The sequence below is a fragment of the Fopius arisanus genome, unplaced genomic scaffold (genome assembly GCF_000806365.1).
Source record: "Fopius arisanus strain USDA-PBARC FA_bdor unplaced genomic scaffold, ASM80636v1 scaffold00055, whole genome shotgun sequence".
Taxonomy (NCBI): Eukaryota; Metazoa; Arthropoda; class Insecta; order Hymenoptera; family Braconidae; genus Fopius; species Fopius arisanus.
This window is the reverse complement of record NW_011887794.1, coordinates 451,541-466,440: the sequence shown is the minus strand read 5'-3', so window position 1 is coordinate 466,440 and position 14,900 is coordinate 451,541. Positions and strand designations below refer to the sequence as shown.

At 41.7% G+C, this 14,900-nt stretch overlaps 6 protein-coding genes across 9 annotated transcripts; 4 read left to right on the top strand and 2 right to left on the bottom strand.

Moving 5' to 3' along the window:
• Nucleotides 1-3,555: 3,555 nt before the first annotated feature.
• On the bottom strand, nucleotides 3,556-6,095 carry LOC105268215 (protein TBRG4). The gene is made up of 6 exons (XM_011307570.1): nucleotides 5,934-6,095; nucleotides 5,662-5,793; nucleotides 4,547-5,513; nucleotides 4,020-4,262; nucleotides 3,884-3,959; nucleotides 3,556-3,825 (listed from the first exon to the last, which is right to left on the bottom strand). Exons 2-6 carry the CDS (start codon nucleotides 5,788-5,790, stop codon nucleotides 3,624-3,626), a joined length of 1,617 nt encoding a protein of 538 aa, XP_011305872.1. The 5' UTR covers nucleotides 5,791-5,793; nucleotides 5,934-6,095; the 3' UTR covers nucleotides 3,556-3,623.
• Nucleotides 6,096-6,190: 95 nt separating this feature from the next.
• LOC105268212 (GSK3-beta interaction protein) lies at nucleotides 6,191-7,837 on the bottom strand. 4 transcript variants are annotated; one of them, XM_011307565.1, is made up of 2 exons: nucleotides 7,669-7,837; nucleotides 6,191-6,563 (listed from the first exon to the last, which is right to left on the bottom strand). In XM_011307565.1, coding segments are annotated over exons 1-2 (357 nt in total). In that variant the 5' UTR covers nucleotides 7,671-7,837; the 3' UTR covers nucleotides 6,191-6,208. The 4 variants fall into 4 exon arrangements, with proteins under 4 accessions (XP_011305867.1, XP_011305866.1, XP_011305868.1 ...); XM_011307564.1 differs by having other exon boundaries at nucleotides 7,689-7,837; XM_011307566.1 differs by having other exon boundaries at nucleotides 7,684-7,834.
• Nucleotides 6,784-7,445, top strand: LOC105268213 (uncharacterized). Its single transcript, XM_011307568.1, has 2 exons — nucleotides 6,784-7,219; nucleotides 7,299-7,445. Exons 1-2 carry the CDS (start codon nucleotides 6,794-6,796, stop codon nucleotides 7,320-7,322), a joined length of 450 nt encoding a protein of 149 aa, XP_011305870.1. The 5' UTR covers nucleotides 6,784-6,793; the 3' UTR covers nucleotides 7,323-7,445.
• A 54-nt stretch (nucleotides 7,838-7,891) lies between the features above and the next one.
• On the top strand, nucleotides 7,892-9,340 carry LOC105268214 (zinc finger protein-like 1). Its single transcript, XM_011307569.1, has 3 exons — nucleotides 7,892-8,140; nucleotides 8,295-8,600; nucleotides 8,661-9,340. Exons 1-3 carry the CDS (start codon nucleotides 8,039-8,041, stop codon nucleotides 9,198-9,200), a joined length of 948 nt encoding a protein of 315 aa, XP_011305871.1. The 5' UTR covers nucleotides 7,892-8,038; the 3' UTR covers nucleotides 9,201-9,340.
• A 19-nt stretch (nucleotides 9,341-9,359) lies between these two features.
• LOC105268211 (SDR family oxidoreductase shroud) lies at nucleotides 9,360-11,991 on the top strand. Its single transcript, XM_011307563.1, has 4 exons — nucleotides 9,360-10,560; nucleotides 10,716-11,000; nucleotides 11,202-11,739; nucleotides 11,815-11,991. The coding sequence occupies exons 1-4, from the start codon at nucleotides 10,449-10,451 to the stop codon at nucleotides 11,933-11,935; spliced, it is 1,056 nt and encodes a 351-aa protein (XP_011305865.1). The 5' UTR covers nucleotides 9,360-10,448; the 3' UTR covers nucleotides 11,936-11,991.
• Nucleotides 11,992-12,232: 241 nt separating this feature from the next.
• Nucleotides 12,233-13,232, top strand: LOC105268208 (protein NPC2 homolog). Its single transcript, XM_011307552.1, has 3 exons — nucleotides 12,233-12,329; nucleotides 12,596-12,766; nucleotides 12,938-13,232. Exons 1-3 carry the CDS (start codon nucleotides 12,314-12,316, stop codon nucleotides 13,204-13,206), a joined length of 456 nt encoding a protein of 151 aa, XP_011305854.1. The 5' UTR covers nucleotides 12,233-12,313; the 3' UTR covers nucleotides 13,207-13,232.
• Nucleotides 13,233-14,900: the final 1,668 nt, after the last annotated feature.

The window sequence follows — 14,900 nt, the reverse complement described above, 5'->3', positions numbered from 1 at the left end:
TCTCTATCATTTTTTTTTTTTCTCCATCTCGTTTGAACGTACTTTTCTGGATATGGGTGGGGAATTGTGGAGAGGTGAACGCTCCAAAAGGAACCTAAACACCAGTATGAGACGACAAGACATGAATTGAGAAATTTTACATCAAGATATGAGGGAACACAAATTGAGCCGAACGAATTTTATCCAGTGAGTAATATTTCTTCATCCACTTGGTGAATTCCACGAGTCTTGAGTCTTGAGACAAAGTCAGAAATGCTCAGACGAATTTATTTTTTTTTTAATCAACTTTTTTACGCATAAATGGGAAAATTTTTTCAATACCAGTGAAATCATTCGAGTGAAAATTTTCAACCCGAGCTGATTCTCAAAGTTTTTTCAAGAGCTTGAAAATGAAATCAATTTCGTTGAAATCGCACCACCAGGTCCGAAGATACATAAAAAAAACGCACGTCCCTAACCCTGAAACTCAAATTTGGGCCTTATCCGCAAAAGGCCTCCCACCTCCACCCCCAGTCCGGATAAAATGCAATGATACACCTGACATTCGAACCATAATATACCATCAACCAGATCCATAATTTTTTTGTCATCCATCAATTGGAATAAGGCCCAACTCGTTGGTCTCCACTGTACTATAGCAATTATTCTTAATATGGTGAGGGTTGCTCTTAATAAGGAGCCAGAATTTTCGGCATATGCGCCTGGGACCGCTGAGACACAAGAGTTGGGCCCAAGTGAGTAGAAAGTAGAGGGGTGGGGCGTGAGGGGTGGCAGGGGGGGGACTCAGAATGAGGAGGGGAGGATCTTCGCCGATATAGGAGGTCAAAAATGCACTCAAAAAATTGCCGCCAATTTGAATTGCTAATGCAGTCACCGGCGGCGCGTTCGTGGGCCCTGTCTTGCTGCTGCTGTTACTCCCGTATGTGCATGGGACTGTTTGGGGCCCTCTTCTCCTCTGCAAAACTGCCACACTGACGACAAGCCAGCACTATCACTAACTCGGATGCCCCTCGTTGCATTGGGCCCCCTGTCCCCTCCCCGTCTTTGCTGCGTGTGTGCTCTGGTGCGTGCGCTTCAACTGGGCATACTGTTTGTTGTGGGGAGTCTTTTGGCGGGTTCTCCCCCTCAACCCCTCTGGTCCACCCGTGTCCCCCTTTTCACCCCCTCATCTGTACCCAACGCAAAACAATGGCACACAAGGAGCGGTAGCGGTATAGGCCCCGTGCGTTGTTTCGCCAAACTGAGGGGGCCCACTGTGACGAACACCACTCCATATAAAGTTTTGTAATTCCAAAGTTTATGTATTGAGTTTTTTTTGGGTTTTTGGGGATTTTCGGATGGCATTTTTCTCCGCATTTCTCACCTGCTTGTGGGAACAATACGTTGGGCCTTATTGTCCCGATGGTGGGGCTACTGCACGCACACACGTGTGCGATCTCTTTCGTCCTCAAATTATAAACAAATTTCGAAAAATCCCCGATTAATGTTTAATTCTGGAATTAAACATTAGAGAATTCAGGAATTCAGGGGAAAGTGGGAGGAGGGGCTGGGGCATTCCGGTGGGACTGATAGGAGGTGGAGGGGCGGATAGCGGTGCCCTTGGGCTGATAGGTAATTTCAAGTGTGGTATACTAATCGCTCGCGTATGCTGAACAGCTGCGGGCCCAACGGGCCCAACGTCATTACTCAATTTTTACCCCTCCACCCTGCGGGGTGGGGCGGGACATTCGCCTCGATAAAATCCACGCGCTGACCGGAAAATCTCTTTCAAACAATTCATTTCGTAATTTTTTTATTCTGTCAATCATAATCTTGAATTTCTGCACGTGCAAATTCGTCAGACAATCTCATAAAAATTCCCCTGAAATTCCACTGGAATAATTTCCGTGGAACGTAATCTTACGTCAAGTGGAAAATAATCGAATTAATAATCGATAAGTAATCGGTGAAAGAACTGTCCAATAAAATTAATATATTGTATAATTATGGGACAGGTTTATCAGAGAAATTATTTGAAATGACTTTCTGGTTTATTGATGCATTTGATGATGACATTGACCCGCCGATAAACATTGAGTCGTTAAATGAAAAATATTCATCGATTAAATCGTTGAAAATTTAACAGCGTGTAAAAGGGTCGTTTTCTCAAGTGCCTTGAGAATGTACTTACGGGTTATATGGCAATGATACGTTGGAGGCATTGGTCTTGGCGAGAGAATCCAATGAGAAAAAACGGAGCGCGACATACCGCTGAGAGACAACTCGGTGCCTCTATACAAGGGCTTACCGTTTTCTCGCGTGTCATTTCTTCCACTCTATCCGATTCCAATCTATCGTGTCTATGATCGGTTGAAAAATAAAAAAAAAAATATGGGTAAAAATTGGAGAAATTGTGGGGAAATTGCGGGACGCGCCGTTCGAAATTATCGTGGGATTATAATAAATAAAGGACCGATGAGAGTTGCTGGATGCTGGACGCTCGCTACAAAAGTCTCGAAGCCGACAAGTCGAGACGCTTCTTCCGCCAATGGTATTGAGCCTTAAAAGGACATTTGTCCTGTCTGCTATATTGGGTAACTGGAGTCAACTCGCGCGAGGCAAGAAAGGGATAAAGTATTGTAAAAATGAGGAGTAAAAAATTGAGGGAATTGCCGAAGTATTTATTTCGGGAGTTGAGGGGAGTCATTAGGTAGACGGTGCTTTATTATTTTTCAGATATATATCTCACCCCTAAAACATCTGATCATACTAAATGTTTCATCCAATAAATTATTCATTGATCCACCGATTTTTCCCTCGCTCGATGGTAAATCATTCATTAAAAAATATTTAATTTAATAAAAATCTGATGCGATGATTCGAAAATGAATAGCAATTACAATTATTTTATGAGACCGATTTTTTCTGAAGACAACCCACGGATTCCTCTCGCAGCACTAGATTTTACGCAAAATGTATAATCATCATGGCATAATACTACCAAAGAATAAAATCGTTATCGAGACAATCAGACTGTGGCGACGGTCGCACCCACGTTCATCCCGTCTCTCTCTCTTGTTTATTATAGTTTTTCTTTTTTAACCCGATGGAGGAAGAGGAAGGGAACAAAACACGCCCTTCTATTCCAGTTTCCATGCGGCTCTCTTGTTGTGGCTATTGTACACTATGATACGGCTGTAAGTAATTTTCCCACTGGCTTTGTATTTGTAGAAATGGTGCATGTACGTGACGAATACTTTGTGACAGAGTTTAAAGAGACGTGACCGTCTCCTGTCGGCGACGCCGATGGTTTTCGTTTACTGTCGCTCGTAAAGATCTTTGGCGCCGTTTACTCCCCCCATTTTTCCCAGGGGGTTATTTAACGGTTGACATGCCCTATCAGGGATGCACCCTTTCCACTCTGTCTACGATATCATTCAATCAATACTTCGCCGACTTAGTGGGAATTTCGATGCTCTTCATCGGGGGAATTTCAACTTTCGCGGAAAATCGGTACTGCCGGGCGGTATTGGTGATAAAGGGCCGATATCACCCGAATTAATTTTTTTATCAATTTTAATAAAAATTTTTTGGTGTTATCAATAAATTTATATGATCAACCATTATTATTACACTATAGTTAACTATTTTACAATGGCTTTAATACGATCATTGAGGTATGAAATTCGTTTCAATAATTTGTCGTGGGTGTGGAAATCCGTGTGTGAAATATCGAGAATTCTGTAGCCCATTGCTTCGAGCAATCGATTATGGAGTGAAACCGCGCCTAGGATATGTTTCTTCCCCACGCAGAAGTCGTGGTAATAATTCGCATTTATAGCTATCCTGTAATCAAAACCACAAATTACTAATTAATTCATAATTGACTGAAGTTTGGGCTCACCTCAAGGCTTTGGTATTTTCGGTGACTTTATCAACAGGCGATGTGATCAATTTTGTATCAATAAAAAAAACAACATCTGCAAGACAAATATCCATTAATAAAAATTCTAATGACAATGATGTAATGATTTATTTACCTATTAAAAAACCCGTCCTAACGTCCACATTAGTCCGGAAATGTTCTCTGGATGGGAAAAGGTTTGCCAGAGCGTCGGTGATGGCTTTGACAAATACTTCTTTGTCCTTGACTCTGGCAATGGGTGCCTCGAGAATTGGCGAGTCTTCCTTCAAAACTGGACCCGAGTAATTCTTCAATAAATATTTCGCCGCTGCATTAATGTTCAATAATTTATGCTTTTTTGCCGCTGAGGTATCTCGATCTGCAATAAAAACAATTAAAACACATCTAATGAGACTTCCCAGGAATTAATTATTTACGATTATTCCCAAAGAGCATTGAAGGAGTTAAAACTTCCGGTTGGTCCAGATGACAAAAAAAAAATTGAATTTATTTTGGGATTCTGGGCGATATGTAATTAGACGAGAGGAAATAATGTGTCATTCCCAATAATTTTAGAGGGAGAAAGGATATGTAGATATTGGAAGGGGAAAGGCTTTAAGACTGTAATTCGTGACAATATTAATCACTGAGTCAAATGCTCACCTGTGAGTGTAGCAATGAATTTTTCATTGAGTGTGCTCTCGACTTGCCTGTGACTCGCCCTATTCAGCACCACGAGAGACCAGACGACGTCAATCCATTCCGATCCCTTCGTCATGTCGGTGTCCTGGAGATTCGCGACGAGATCCTTGTAGAGGACGTCAAAGTTACCCGGACTGTACCCTATGACAGCGAGAGTCATGAGGAGAGCACAGAGATCCTGAGTCCTGAGGATTTTTTTGTGCTTAATACTCCAGTCGCAGAGGGTATCCATGAGGGCATCATCCCTGTACCTCATCATCCCCAAGGACGTCAGGATGGAGCCAATGATTGGACTCTGGGTGACCCCAGGTATTTTTTTTTTCAAGCCGTCACTGAGCTTCACCAGGAGCTCCTCCTCGATGAAATTGAGTCTCGCCATGCCGTAGAGGATGTCAGCGATGTTTTTTATACTCAAGGAGTTGGAGCTCTTGATGATGTTGTCGGCCAGACCCCGGAGGAGAGGTCTGGGTCGTCTCTGTCTGACAGCGAGGCCACAGAACATCTGGATTGTTTGGGATATGGAGAGTTTCTTCACGTCTGCCGACTCGTGGAGATCGTCCACGGATATCAGTGTACTCTGGGTTCGATTCTCTGCTTCCCCGGATTTTATGGCATTCACTACTCCTGATTTTTTTGCTACTATTCTGCAGAACCTCTGGTACCTCTCGTCTGCCTCAAGGGTTGTCAGGTCAATTTTACCTTTCTCCACTTCCTGGGATAGGACAGTTATCGTATAGACGGCTTGCTTGTAACTCACGAATTTATTATCAACTGTCGAGAGCAGCTCCTCCATGGTACTCTGGGACTTCTTCCTTGGTACCTCCAGTGGTGTTTTATTCATGTTCAGGTCGGCGAACGCCTTTTTTACTAACTGATTCTTCGAGAGTGTCTCTGGAGATTTTCCAGTTGATGGAGGCAGAGGATCATCCTGGGAGCAGATTATTTTACTCCAATCAATTTGAAATTTTTAAACAATATTCTAAACATGTTGTATGAATTAATAGGTCAAGAAAATTTTTTTTTTCAACTGCTAAACCCATAGAACCCTTTAATGAATTAAAAAATGATAAACTCACATTGGGCTGAGGGGCTGTCGCTGCTCCAGAGCATCCGGCGACCATTTGATGACTGGAAATGCACCAGGAAGTGGCACGTGGTGACAATCTCGATGGACCACTTCGCAGAGTTCCCACTAGCTTCAACATCGTCTATCAATCCAAGTTGGTGTTATTTATATAATCGTGAAGTACGTGACACCAATGCAGGGCGAGGGCAAATATTTATTTCCAAGTGACAATCGTCTCGGGATTTATTATTGCATCGTCGGGACCCTTGGGTCATTACTTACGTTGTCTGTGTTATGATTTGTGGTGTAGTACCAGGTATTTTTGATGATTTTTGGGGTTTCTGTCGGTGAACATTAGGAATACATGTTAAGGTTAGGTGGACACTCAAGTCAATCGTGAGCGAGGTATCAGTCCATGACTGCAAGGAACTTGTAGATGGGGCAACTGAAAAAATTGTAAACTCCCAGGGCTTTTACCGGTTGAGCTTAAGGCGAATTTCTCTGCAATATCTCAATAAAAAACTTATTCTCGTCACAAATATATAAAGATTAAAATTTTATTGGGACTGGGATAATTTATTTAACTTTGACATTAATGAATTTCCGAATGATTCTCGATACATCGGAGATATTGAATTCAAGAGACCGTAGGGTGTCTCGTAAATTTCATTTTCGGTGTTCGTGAAGGTGTCGTGTTGATTCCCGGTGATCTTGAAGCCTTCTGAAGACACATGAACGCAGAATTTCAGGTTCTCGAGGGTTGTGAGGTTCAGGTGGATTGAGCTATTGGTGCTTTGTAATTCTTCGGATATTCTGATGTCCTTCACATGGGCTTTCACGTCGTCGATGATGGCTTGAGCCTCGATCCTCCATTGATCGGCGTCCAGGACTCTCTCTTCGTTGTGCCACATCCTGAAGAAAAAAATCAACTTGAATTTTTATTGATGAGTTCCAGGGGTTCCAGGAGCTATTCCAAGATCCCGCGAATTATGATAAAATCTCTCAGTCGATAGCGCAGAAATTATTTCCTCAACATAACCTCCGAAAAATTTAATTTCACTGAAATCCCGGGGTAAACAATAACAAAGCACCTGATGGAGTCAATAGAGCATCTTCCACTGGAGCCAGACCATCCCTTCAAGATGGAGTCAGATCTTCCCCTGGAGATTCAGCCTCTGGAGGTGGAAGTCGAGACGGAAAAGGTCAAGTACAATTTTTCGAATTCCCTCAAGTACCGGTGGAAGGGAAAAGTCGTCAGCGAGAAATTCTATAACAGGAAGATGAAGCAAGCAGCTGCGAGGATCACCAGGAGAGCTGCCAAGGAGGCAGAGGCATCCTCAGACAACTCCAACGAGCAGCATGAGCCTGACAATGTCCAGGAGGTGGAGTTCCCTGTGAAAGGAGATAGAATCGTTGACCTGGAGTTCATGGCCAAGAGGATGATCTGTATAGAGTGCCAGGGGCATCTCCTCCTGGACAACATCCGAAAGGAAATCAAGAGGCGGTGCAGGTCGATCCTTCATATCGAATGCGAGGAGTGCAAAATTATCAACAAAGTTCCAACGAAGGTATCGACCCAAGATTATTTTTAATATCACTAGCCACTTCTTTTATTTGGATTTTACTAAAATTTTTTACTGTTTTCAGGGAAATTGTAATGTCAATATTTGAGAGTAAAAACCTTGGAGATGGAAAACTGTAAATATTACATTTAAAAAATTCCACTTCACTCCAGACGAACTCGACATCACGATAAATTTTATAGGATAAGAAATAATTATCATCGAATCGAGATGACCTGATTACTTGTGAATAAATACTCTTGTACAAATATTGAGCAGAATTTGTTATTTTTTCCTGTAGAAATTGAAATTTACAATTAATGCACTTGGCACATCCTGGGGAGGAATTTCGTACAATTCAAGTCGATATAAAATCATAAATTACCATCAATGGCATTCCTGAATTTGGAATACCCGAGATTGATCAAAATATATAATTTCCTCATAAAACGTACATAATGTGCACTGACCTCACCCCTTTGACTCGTCTCTCATTGCAAGTACCGATTCTCAATGGAATGCCCAAGAATTTCCAATTCAAACATTCACTTTTCCCCTCGATTCTCCTTTGGATCGCGAGGAATCATCGACTTTTTTTCTCGAACCGCCCGGTGTTTTGTTGACACGAGTCTGCAGTATCGACAGGGTTGTCAGCTGATGACAGGCGAAAAGGCGACGTGGCTGGCATTAGGGTGGAAATATGGTCGACCAAATCAACTGGCTCATCTCTCGAAATCGTAATTATCGTAATGTCGAGGCGTAAATAATTTCAATAATTCCAAAAGAAGAATTTTGTCAATTTCGAAAGACTAAGACTGCGCGAAAATGGGACTGTGCAAGTGCCCAAAACGAAAAGTGACGAATCAGTTCTGTTTTGAGCACAGGGTTAATGTTTGCGAGCATTGTATGGTGACAAATCACCCAAAGGTATGCACTGATAAAAATGAATAGTCTTCAACAAATTTTCCGATTATTAATTATCTGTATAATTTTTTAAACAATAAATTCTGAATTTTTAGAGCAAAGAATCAGTTTAAGGGAATAATTCACGGATTTTTGTATTTTTTTTTTGTATTTTCAGTGTGTCGTCCAGTCGTATCTCCAGTGGCTCCAGGACAGCGACTGCAATCCTATCTGCACCCTCTGCAACGAGGCCCTGAAGAATGCAGATTGCGTGAGATTGACGTGTTACCATGTGTTTCACTGGTCGTGTCTGGACTCGTACGCGAGGAATTTACCAGCCACAACTGCACCAGCAGGTTACACCTGCCCCACGTGTCAATCCGGGATATTTCCAGAGGCTAATTTAGTTTCCCCAGTGGCTGATGTCCTGAAGCAGAAACTGGCGAGCGTCAATTGGGCGAGAGCTGGCCTCGGTTTACCCCTGGTGAGTTAAAAATTCCCACGATTAAAAGGTGATATTTTTATCATGAATTAATATTTCCAGTTGAGCATCGACCGGGAGCAGAAGCCGCCGCAGGAGTCGAAGCCCACGATAGAGACATCAGTCTACCAGAACCACTCGATATCCCCCACGTCATCCCCATCGACCGCCACAGCTCGAACAAGTGGGAACGTCAATTCCAGTTCTCACTTGAACAATGTTCACGCTGTTGTCCAGAAACAGGGGCCCCCATACTCAGTGGTGAATATCGAGACATCGGGACAGATGGACCGAAAGGTTTTTGAGGCGTACGACGACCCGAAGGACATGTCCTACGATCACGATGAGAACAAGTACCAGAGAAAATCCGCGATCGAGTGGTTCCTCAGGTGGTGGAAACTCATCATGAGACCTCCAGCTCGCAGGAGAAGTTCCTCCGGTGGTCTCTACAAGAGATACGCTATCATCGGCGTTTTTGGACTTTTATCCTTCATTATGATTATTATTCTCTTCTCCTGGCTCGGGAGAATGGCCACCGATGGAGATCCTGCGTACAATCTCATGGCTAATCCCCACATCAACGTCGCAGAAGAAACTATTTAGTCATTTTTCAACAGGAGCTCTTGGGGTGTGTTTCTGCTCAACGGAATTGATTTCTCCTTTTTTTTATTCAACCACCAATTAATTATCTGGGCAATGAGAGATTGCAGAGAAAAATGCTATTAACCGTTTTTTGTTTTATTTTATTTTAATTTGAATTTAAAATTTTATTTTCCTTTTTTTTTTGTCTAGATGTGCTCTTCAATTATCAGAATTAATTCAAGAACCGTGGGAACACACCCTCAATTAATCTCCAGTGCATTTGTTCACTTTTTATCGATAATATTATTAAGACTAGGATTAAGATGTATATTTTGTTGTAACGTAAGTGTAATTGAAAAATTTGTATAGTACATTCGATACTGATTATTCCATAATATTTTATTTATCCTTGAGAAGTCCAGGGCTTAATCATTAGTCCGAGAATACCTGTTTCCGCATGTATGACACGTCTGGTTGTGCGAAATCCGAGTGCCGCTGCTGAAAACGTAGATCGAATTCGATGCGTCTCGTAAAATCCCTCGAATCTTTTCCGCGCGTCAGAAATATATTCTCTCAGGAACACGTGCCTGCTGACACTGCCCATAATCTCTTACATTTGTGCTCAACCCCGTGGTGAAACAGGAGAAAAAAAAAAGCAAGAATTCCCTAGTGAATTTAAATATCTCGAGATCCCATGAAAAATCTCGGTTTTTCATTTGAAATTCAAATGAGAAAATCGACTGGTAGTTTGCATATTTCATGTTTATCTGGGAGGGACCTTGAAGGGGTCAGTTTCAAATTTTTTTTCGGTCTTCGAGCATGAATAGTTCGACGATAATAATTGCGGAGAGACCGAACAAGTGTCTGCATTTTCTAACGATTTTTCATTTTTAATTTCCATAAGTTTTTCATAAATGAAGGGAAAAAGATCGGTACGTCGTTAATTAGGGGAGTGATTTATCGTTTTAGATTTTTAACTTTTCACTGAGTGGAAATTTTTAAACGAGTGATGAGGGTGTTGATAAAAATCTTCACATCCAGAATCTAAACCTGAGGAGGAACCAATACGATTTTTGAGGGCTTGGTAATTATGAAAGCAGGTAGGAAGGGAAAATACGAGATAAAAGAGGGGATGGGAAACAGGAATGATGGAGGTGGGAGAGAAATTTAAGAAGTGACCAGGAACTCGAATGAAGCACTGGCCCGACTGCCAAGCAGCTGAGACCACTGCAGAATTTCCTCGCAGTTTCAATATTAAATATTATAAAAATGAAGAATATATTGAAGAAGAGTTTGTCCGTCAGTTTCTTCTCTTCCGTCGCGTGTCTCTGGAACTTCGGAGGCATTTCTTTGCCGGCGACTGCTCTGCTGCTATCCTCCGGTGAGTCAATAAATAAAATCTCCAGTCTCGCTGTTTCTATAAAAAAATTTTTCATTCATATTGCACGTTTTTCTCAAGTGACAGTTCCAATTTGGAAAAGAGAGAAATTGAGAGGAACAAATAACGGACTGATCAGTGAATTTTTCTGTCCACAGGAGCCGCGGGTTTTTATTTCAACCGAAGATCCTTCCGGAGGATAACAAAAAGGGATACGATAGTTTTAACCGGTTGTGACTCGGGTCTCGGCTACAATCTCGCCCTCCACTGCCATAAAAATCTCTCAGCCCGAGTGATTGCTGGGGTCCACAGGAAAAACAGTTTAGGAGCTCAAGAACTCGTAAAAACCGGCATCACAATCCAGGAGATTGATATTACCGATTCAAACAGTGTCGCGCACTTTGTCGAGAAGGTCCAGGAGTACCTGAAGCGAGACAATTTATGTGAGTGCACGATTTCCTTTTACTCTAACTTCCATCATCCGTAATAAATGTTTAATCCCACTAATGGTTAATTCTACGAAAAAAATCGATATAACATTTTTCCTTGGAAATTTCTCGAGGATAAAAAAAGTCTTATCAAGTTTTTCTCTGGGAGGCTTTGATCTCGAGATAATCACCGATCTTCATCCGATTTTTTTTCAGGCCTGAGAACTTTCGTGAATAACGCTGGGGCGATGGTTTTCGGTGAATTCGAGTGGCAGACGGATTCACAGATTCGTCAACAGGTCGAGGTGAATCTCCTGGGGACGATGCAAGTGACTAAAGCGATGATTCCTCTTCTTCGAAAGCACATGAGTCGATTGGCAATCGTTACGAGCCATTGTGCGTGCGAACCTCTGCCTGGAGTTGCAGTTTATGCAGCAACGAAAGCTGGTCTTGCTGCATGGGCAACTGCTCTCAGGATCGAGCTGAAGAAATTCGGGGTTGAAGTCGTGAGTTTCATACCCGGATCTTTCGTCATGGAGAGCAATATTCTTCTGCGACAGGTCACGCATTTCGAGGAGATGGAGAAGGAAATGAAGGACGAGGTGAAATCGGTCTATGGAGAGTATTTCGGTGAGTACAGGAATTACCTGAGACCGTTGTCACAGCAGAATTCACTCAAACGAATCGAGAATCAGAGGCTCTTCGAAATATTTGAGGAAGTCATCACCGAGCAGCCACCGAGAGTCACTTACAAGTAATTTTTTTTTTGCAGAATAATTGCCGATTTTTTTTATAAGATTTTGGGAATTATTAATTATTTCTCTTTCAGGTGTGAACCCTGGAGGTACACGTATTATCACACTCTCCTGAAGATCGTCCCCACGAGACTTCACGACATTCTCGTCGAAAAATTTGTGCAAATGCCGATTTGGAAGCCGAAGGTCAAGTAAACGTGAGGAAGACCTGAAGAATTATGTAAGGAAATTACTGCGGAGTAATTTCAATATTTTTATAATGTGTCTTGAATAAAATTACTGATATAATTCAATATAGAGTATTGATTATTTTTTATTTGTCACCAAAATATTTGTGAATGCTTGGAAAACTAGATTGACTTTATTTCAGTCTAAGAATTCCAACAATTATCGAGACTAATGAAGATTAAATCTCCAATCTCTTGATAATTTCGATGACTCGATGCTTCAGGACGCAGGTGTTCACGATTTCGTAACTTATCGACCCCCGGAGTACGCGATTAGATACCCTGAAGATATATATTGAGAAATTTCATTGAGACGAGGGCGAAGTAAAATTGATAAATTGTAGAAATGCTGGGACTGAGAGGTACGTAACTGTAGGATTTACAATTAACGAATAACAAGTGGCATTAATTTTCAGAGTATATCTCTGAATCTAAAGGAGACAGCGAATTTTCCATAGAAATCTTTTTCATAGCTCTAAATGAGTTCTACAAAAAAGGTCCTGTGGAAAATTCAGCTCGTCCCCTAGGTTCGCAGATACAGAACGAAAAAAGTGACTTGTCACCTGTCGGTTGACCAATTTCATTATCGATTTGTCTGAGGGGAGGATGTGGTTTTGTGATTGTTCAGTGTTGATTATCGCGGCTTTCTGCGTGGTTGGATCCCTCCAGGATACACCCTTTACAAAATGCAAAGCTGGTGGGCCGGCACCGGAAGCTCTGAGGGTGAAGGGATGCAACACGACACCCTGCAGATTCGTGAAGGGAAAGGACGTCGAGGCAGAGTGGGACTTCAACGTAGGTGAGTCGTGAAAAAAATATTTAAAAAACCAAATTGATAATAAAAAAAAAGTGGAGAAAGTTAAATTTCCCAAGTCCCAGAGGGAAGTTTTCGGTTGTAGTTTGGAAACTCCGATTTCAATTACCATCGGTGCAGCTCTCCCTCAAGCAATGGAAAATTTCTCATTCGCAGTTGCTGACGCCGAGGCCCTGAAGCCCGTGGTCAAAGCCAAAGCCCTGGGGATAACCGTCGACTACCCCCTGCCAGAGCAGGACGCCTGCAAATCCCTGGTCAATGGGGAGTGTCCCCTGGAAAAAGGTGAACTAGTGTCCTACGGCCTCAGGATGCCAATTCTCAAGGCCTACCCCAAGGTCGACCTTCATCTGACATTCTTCCTGGTCGATCCCCAGAAAAATGTCCACGTCTGCTTCGAGATCGACGCCAAAGTCGTCGACAATTAATACTTATGAAGAATAATTAACATAATTTATAATGAGATATGAAATATTTTTTTTAATGAAAGAGATTCTCGAGTGGAAAACCCTGGAATAGATTTATCCACCGGAGGGTTGTGCCTATGGAATAGGGAATACTTCGAGAGGAAATTGTCACCCTTGTTATGTTGAAAATGTCCATTGAACAATTTATGAGTGATCCCGACTCATCCAGAAGCCATTTCCTGTGGGCATTGCGTGGAAGACTGCTCTCGCATCGATCTTGTCATCATCCTCCATCGGGTCCTGGGGATTCTGCCCTGGATTATGAGGAGTGATAAAACCCGGGAATTATTTTTCCTTAGAATCCGATTTTCTTTTTTCATTCCAGATTTTTTTCGGCTTGGGGGAGCAATTGATCGAGAACGGGAGAAAGCAGAGGTAATTGGAATTATCCCTCGTCGACGTTTTTAGATTGAAATTTCGGTTTATTTTTTTTTAGAATTAATCAGTTTGAATTATTCATTTCATTGGGGAATATTTTATAGTCAACGGGCAAGGGTTGCTTTAACGAAATCTCAGTCATGAATGACGGTTTGTTCGTAATACAAGGGATGATGGGGAATATGTGGAAATAGGGGAGAATCCCCAGGGGTGGAATGAGGTGGAAGGGGAGGACATGACCCACATCCCTGTGAATCGATCGGGACGCTTCGTCCTCACTTTTCCTATATACAGTGGTTTTACTGGAGAAGAAAGCCAGAACCAACCGTCGACTCCAACTATTATTCTATTATTATTTTCAATTTTTCTGTTATTGATCTTTATTTATCCTGAAAACAATGACAGCTGGAAAAATATATATAGGAGCTTTTTCGTAGCGAATTTCAAGAGCTGAAAAAAGTCTGTGATTCAAAATTTTGATAACTCGATTGGTTTTCGAGATATGGGGGAAAAGGTGGAAAAACCAGTGAAGTGGATGCTGGATGATTCATTAGTCAAACCAGAAGCAGTTGATGAGCATTAGCACCTGTAAAAATCACGTGAAATCCGGGGGATGAATTTAGTTCTGGAGAAAATCTCGGGAATTTACTCTATAATGCACTAACGAGGAAACTTTGCAAAAACTCCCACTACCTGTTCCGGTATTGTGCAAGCTGACGCCATAATTTTCTCCGCTCACTGCATAAATCTATTTATAAATAAAATGAGTATTCATCCGGTGCCAAATTATGAGGATAGCGTCGGTTTCTGTTGCCCATCATCTTCGGCTGGATTTTTCGCACATTCTATTATATAATCTGCATAAAAGACACAAAGAAAAATTTTTAAATAGAATTTCAATGGAATCTACTGGAAAATAAATATTTCTTGCACTATGTTTTTTATTAATTTTTTTACCCATGGAATCAGGAGGTGGAAAATATCTGGGTTATCTTCGACATTTAACAATGTCAAGGATTTATTGCTTATGAGAATATCGATGATTATCTGCTGGACTCTCTGGCCTTGATCGATCTCGGAGTTGAATTTGCGATTTGATCGTAATTCATTTATTCTTCTAGAACAAATTCCTGATAAGGACGAGAGAAAATATTATTGAATTCTCGAGACGTCCCTTTGTCGAGTCACAATCCTGGAATTTCACGATGAACCGCACCCGTGCGTTAAATTTTATTATTGCATGATCATTGCACATACCAACTGTTAAATAATTCCTC

Excerpts from the sequence above, each read along its gene's own strand:
- LOC105268215 (XM_011307570.1), bottom strand. The coding sequence starts at position 5,790 with ATGTTGAAGCTAGTGGGAACTCTGCGAAGTGGTCCATCGAGATTGTCA. Across the intron at positions 3,960-4,019 it reads TAGGACGGGTTTTTTAATAG|ATGTTGTTTTTTTTATTGAT; the intron begins GTAAATAAATCA and ends TTTGTCTTGCAG. Across the intron at positions 3,826-3,883 it reads GAAAATACCAAAGCCTTGAG|GATAGCTATAAATGCGAATT; the intron begins GTGAGCCCAAAC and ends TTTTGATTACAG.
- LOC105268212 (XM_011307564.1), bottom strand. The coding sequence starts at position 7,708 with ATGAGAGACGAGTCAAAGGG. Across the intron at positions 6,564-7,688 it reads ATGAGAGACGAGTCAAAGGG|GATGTGGCACAACGAAGAGA; the intron begins GTGAGGTCAGTG and ends TTTTTTCTTCAG.
- LOC105268214 (XM_011307569.1), top strand. The coding sequence starts at position 8,039 with ATGGGACTGTGCAAGTGCCCAAAACGAAAAGTGACGAATCAGTTCTGT. Across the intron at positions 8,141-8,294 it reads TGGTGACAAATCACCCAAAG|TGTGTCGTCCAGTCGTATCT; the intron begins GTATGCACTGAT and ends TTGTATTTTCAG. Across the intron at positions 8,601-8,660 it reads CTGGCCTCGGTTTACCCCTG|TTGAGCATCGACCGGGAGCA; the intron begins GTGAGTTAAAAA and ends TAATATTTCCAG.
- LOC105268208 (XM_011307552.1), top strand. Across the intron at positions 12,767-12,937 it reads AGAGTGGGACTTCAACGTAG|TTGCTGACGCCGAGGCCCTG; the intron begins GTGAGTCGTGAA and ends TCTCATTCGCAG.
- LOC105268211 (XM_011307563.1), top strand. The coding sequence starts at position 10,449 with ATGAAGAATATATTGAAGAAGAGTTTGTCCGTCAGTTTCTTCTCTTCC. Across the intron at positions 10,561-10,715 it reads TGCTCTGCTGCTATCCTCCG|GAGCCGCGGGTTTTTATTTC; the intron begins GTGAGTCAATAA and ends TTCTGTCCACAG. Across the intron at positions 11,740-11,814 it reads CCACCGAGAGTCACTTACAA|GTGTGAACCCTGGAGGTACA; the intron begins GTAATTTTTTTT and ends TTTCTCTTTCAG.
- LOC105268213 (XM_011307568.1), top strand. The coding sequence starts at position 6,794 with ATGGAGTCAGATCTTCCCCTGGAGATTCAGCCTCTGGAGGTGGAAGTC. Across the intron at positions 7,220-7,298 it reads TCAACAAAGTTCCAACGAAG|GGAAATTGTAATGTCAATAT; the intron begins GTATCGACCCAA and ends TACTGTTTTCAG.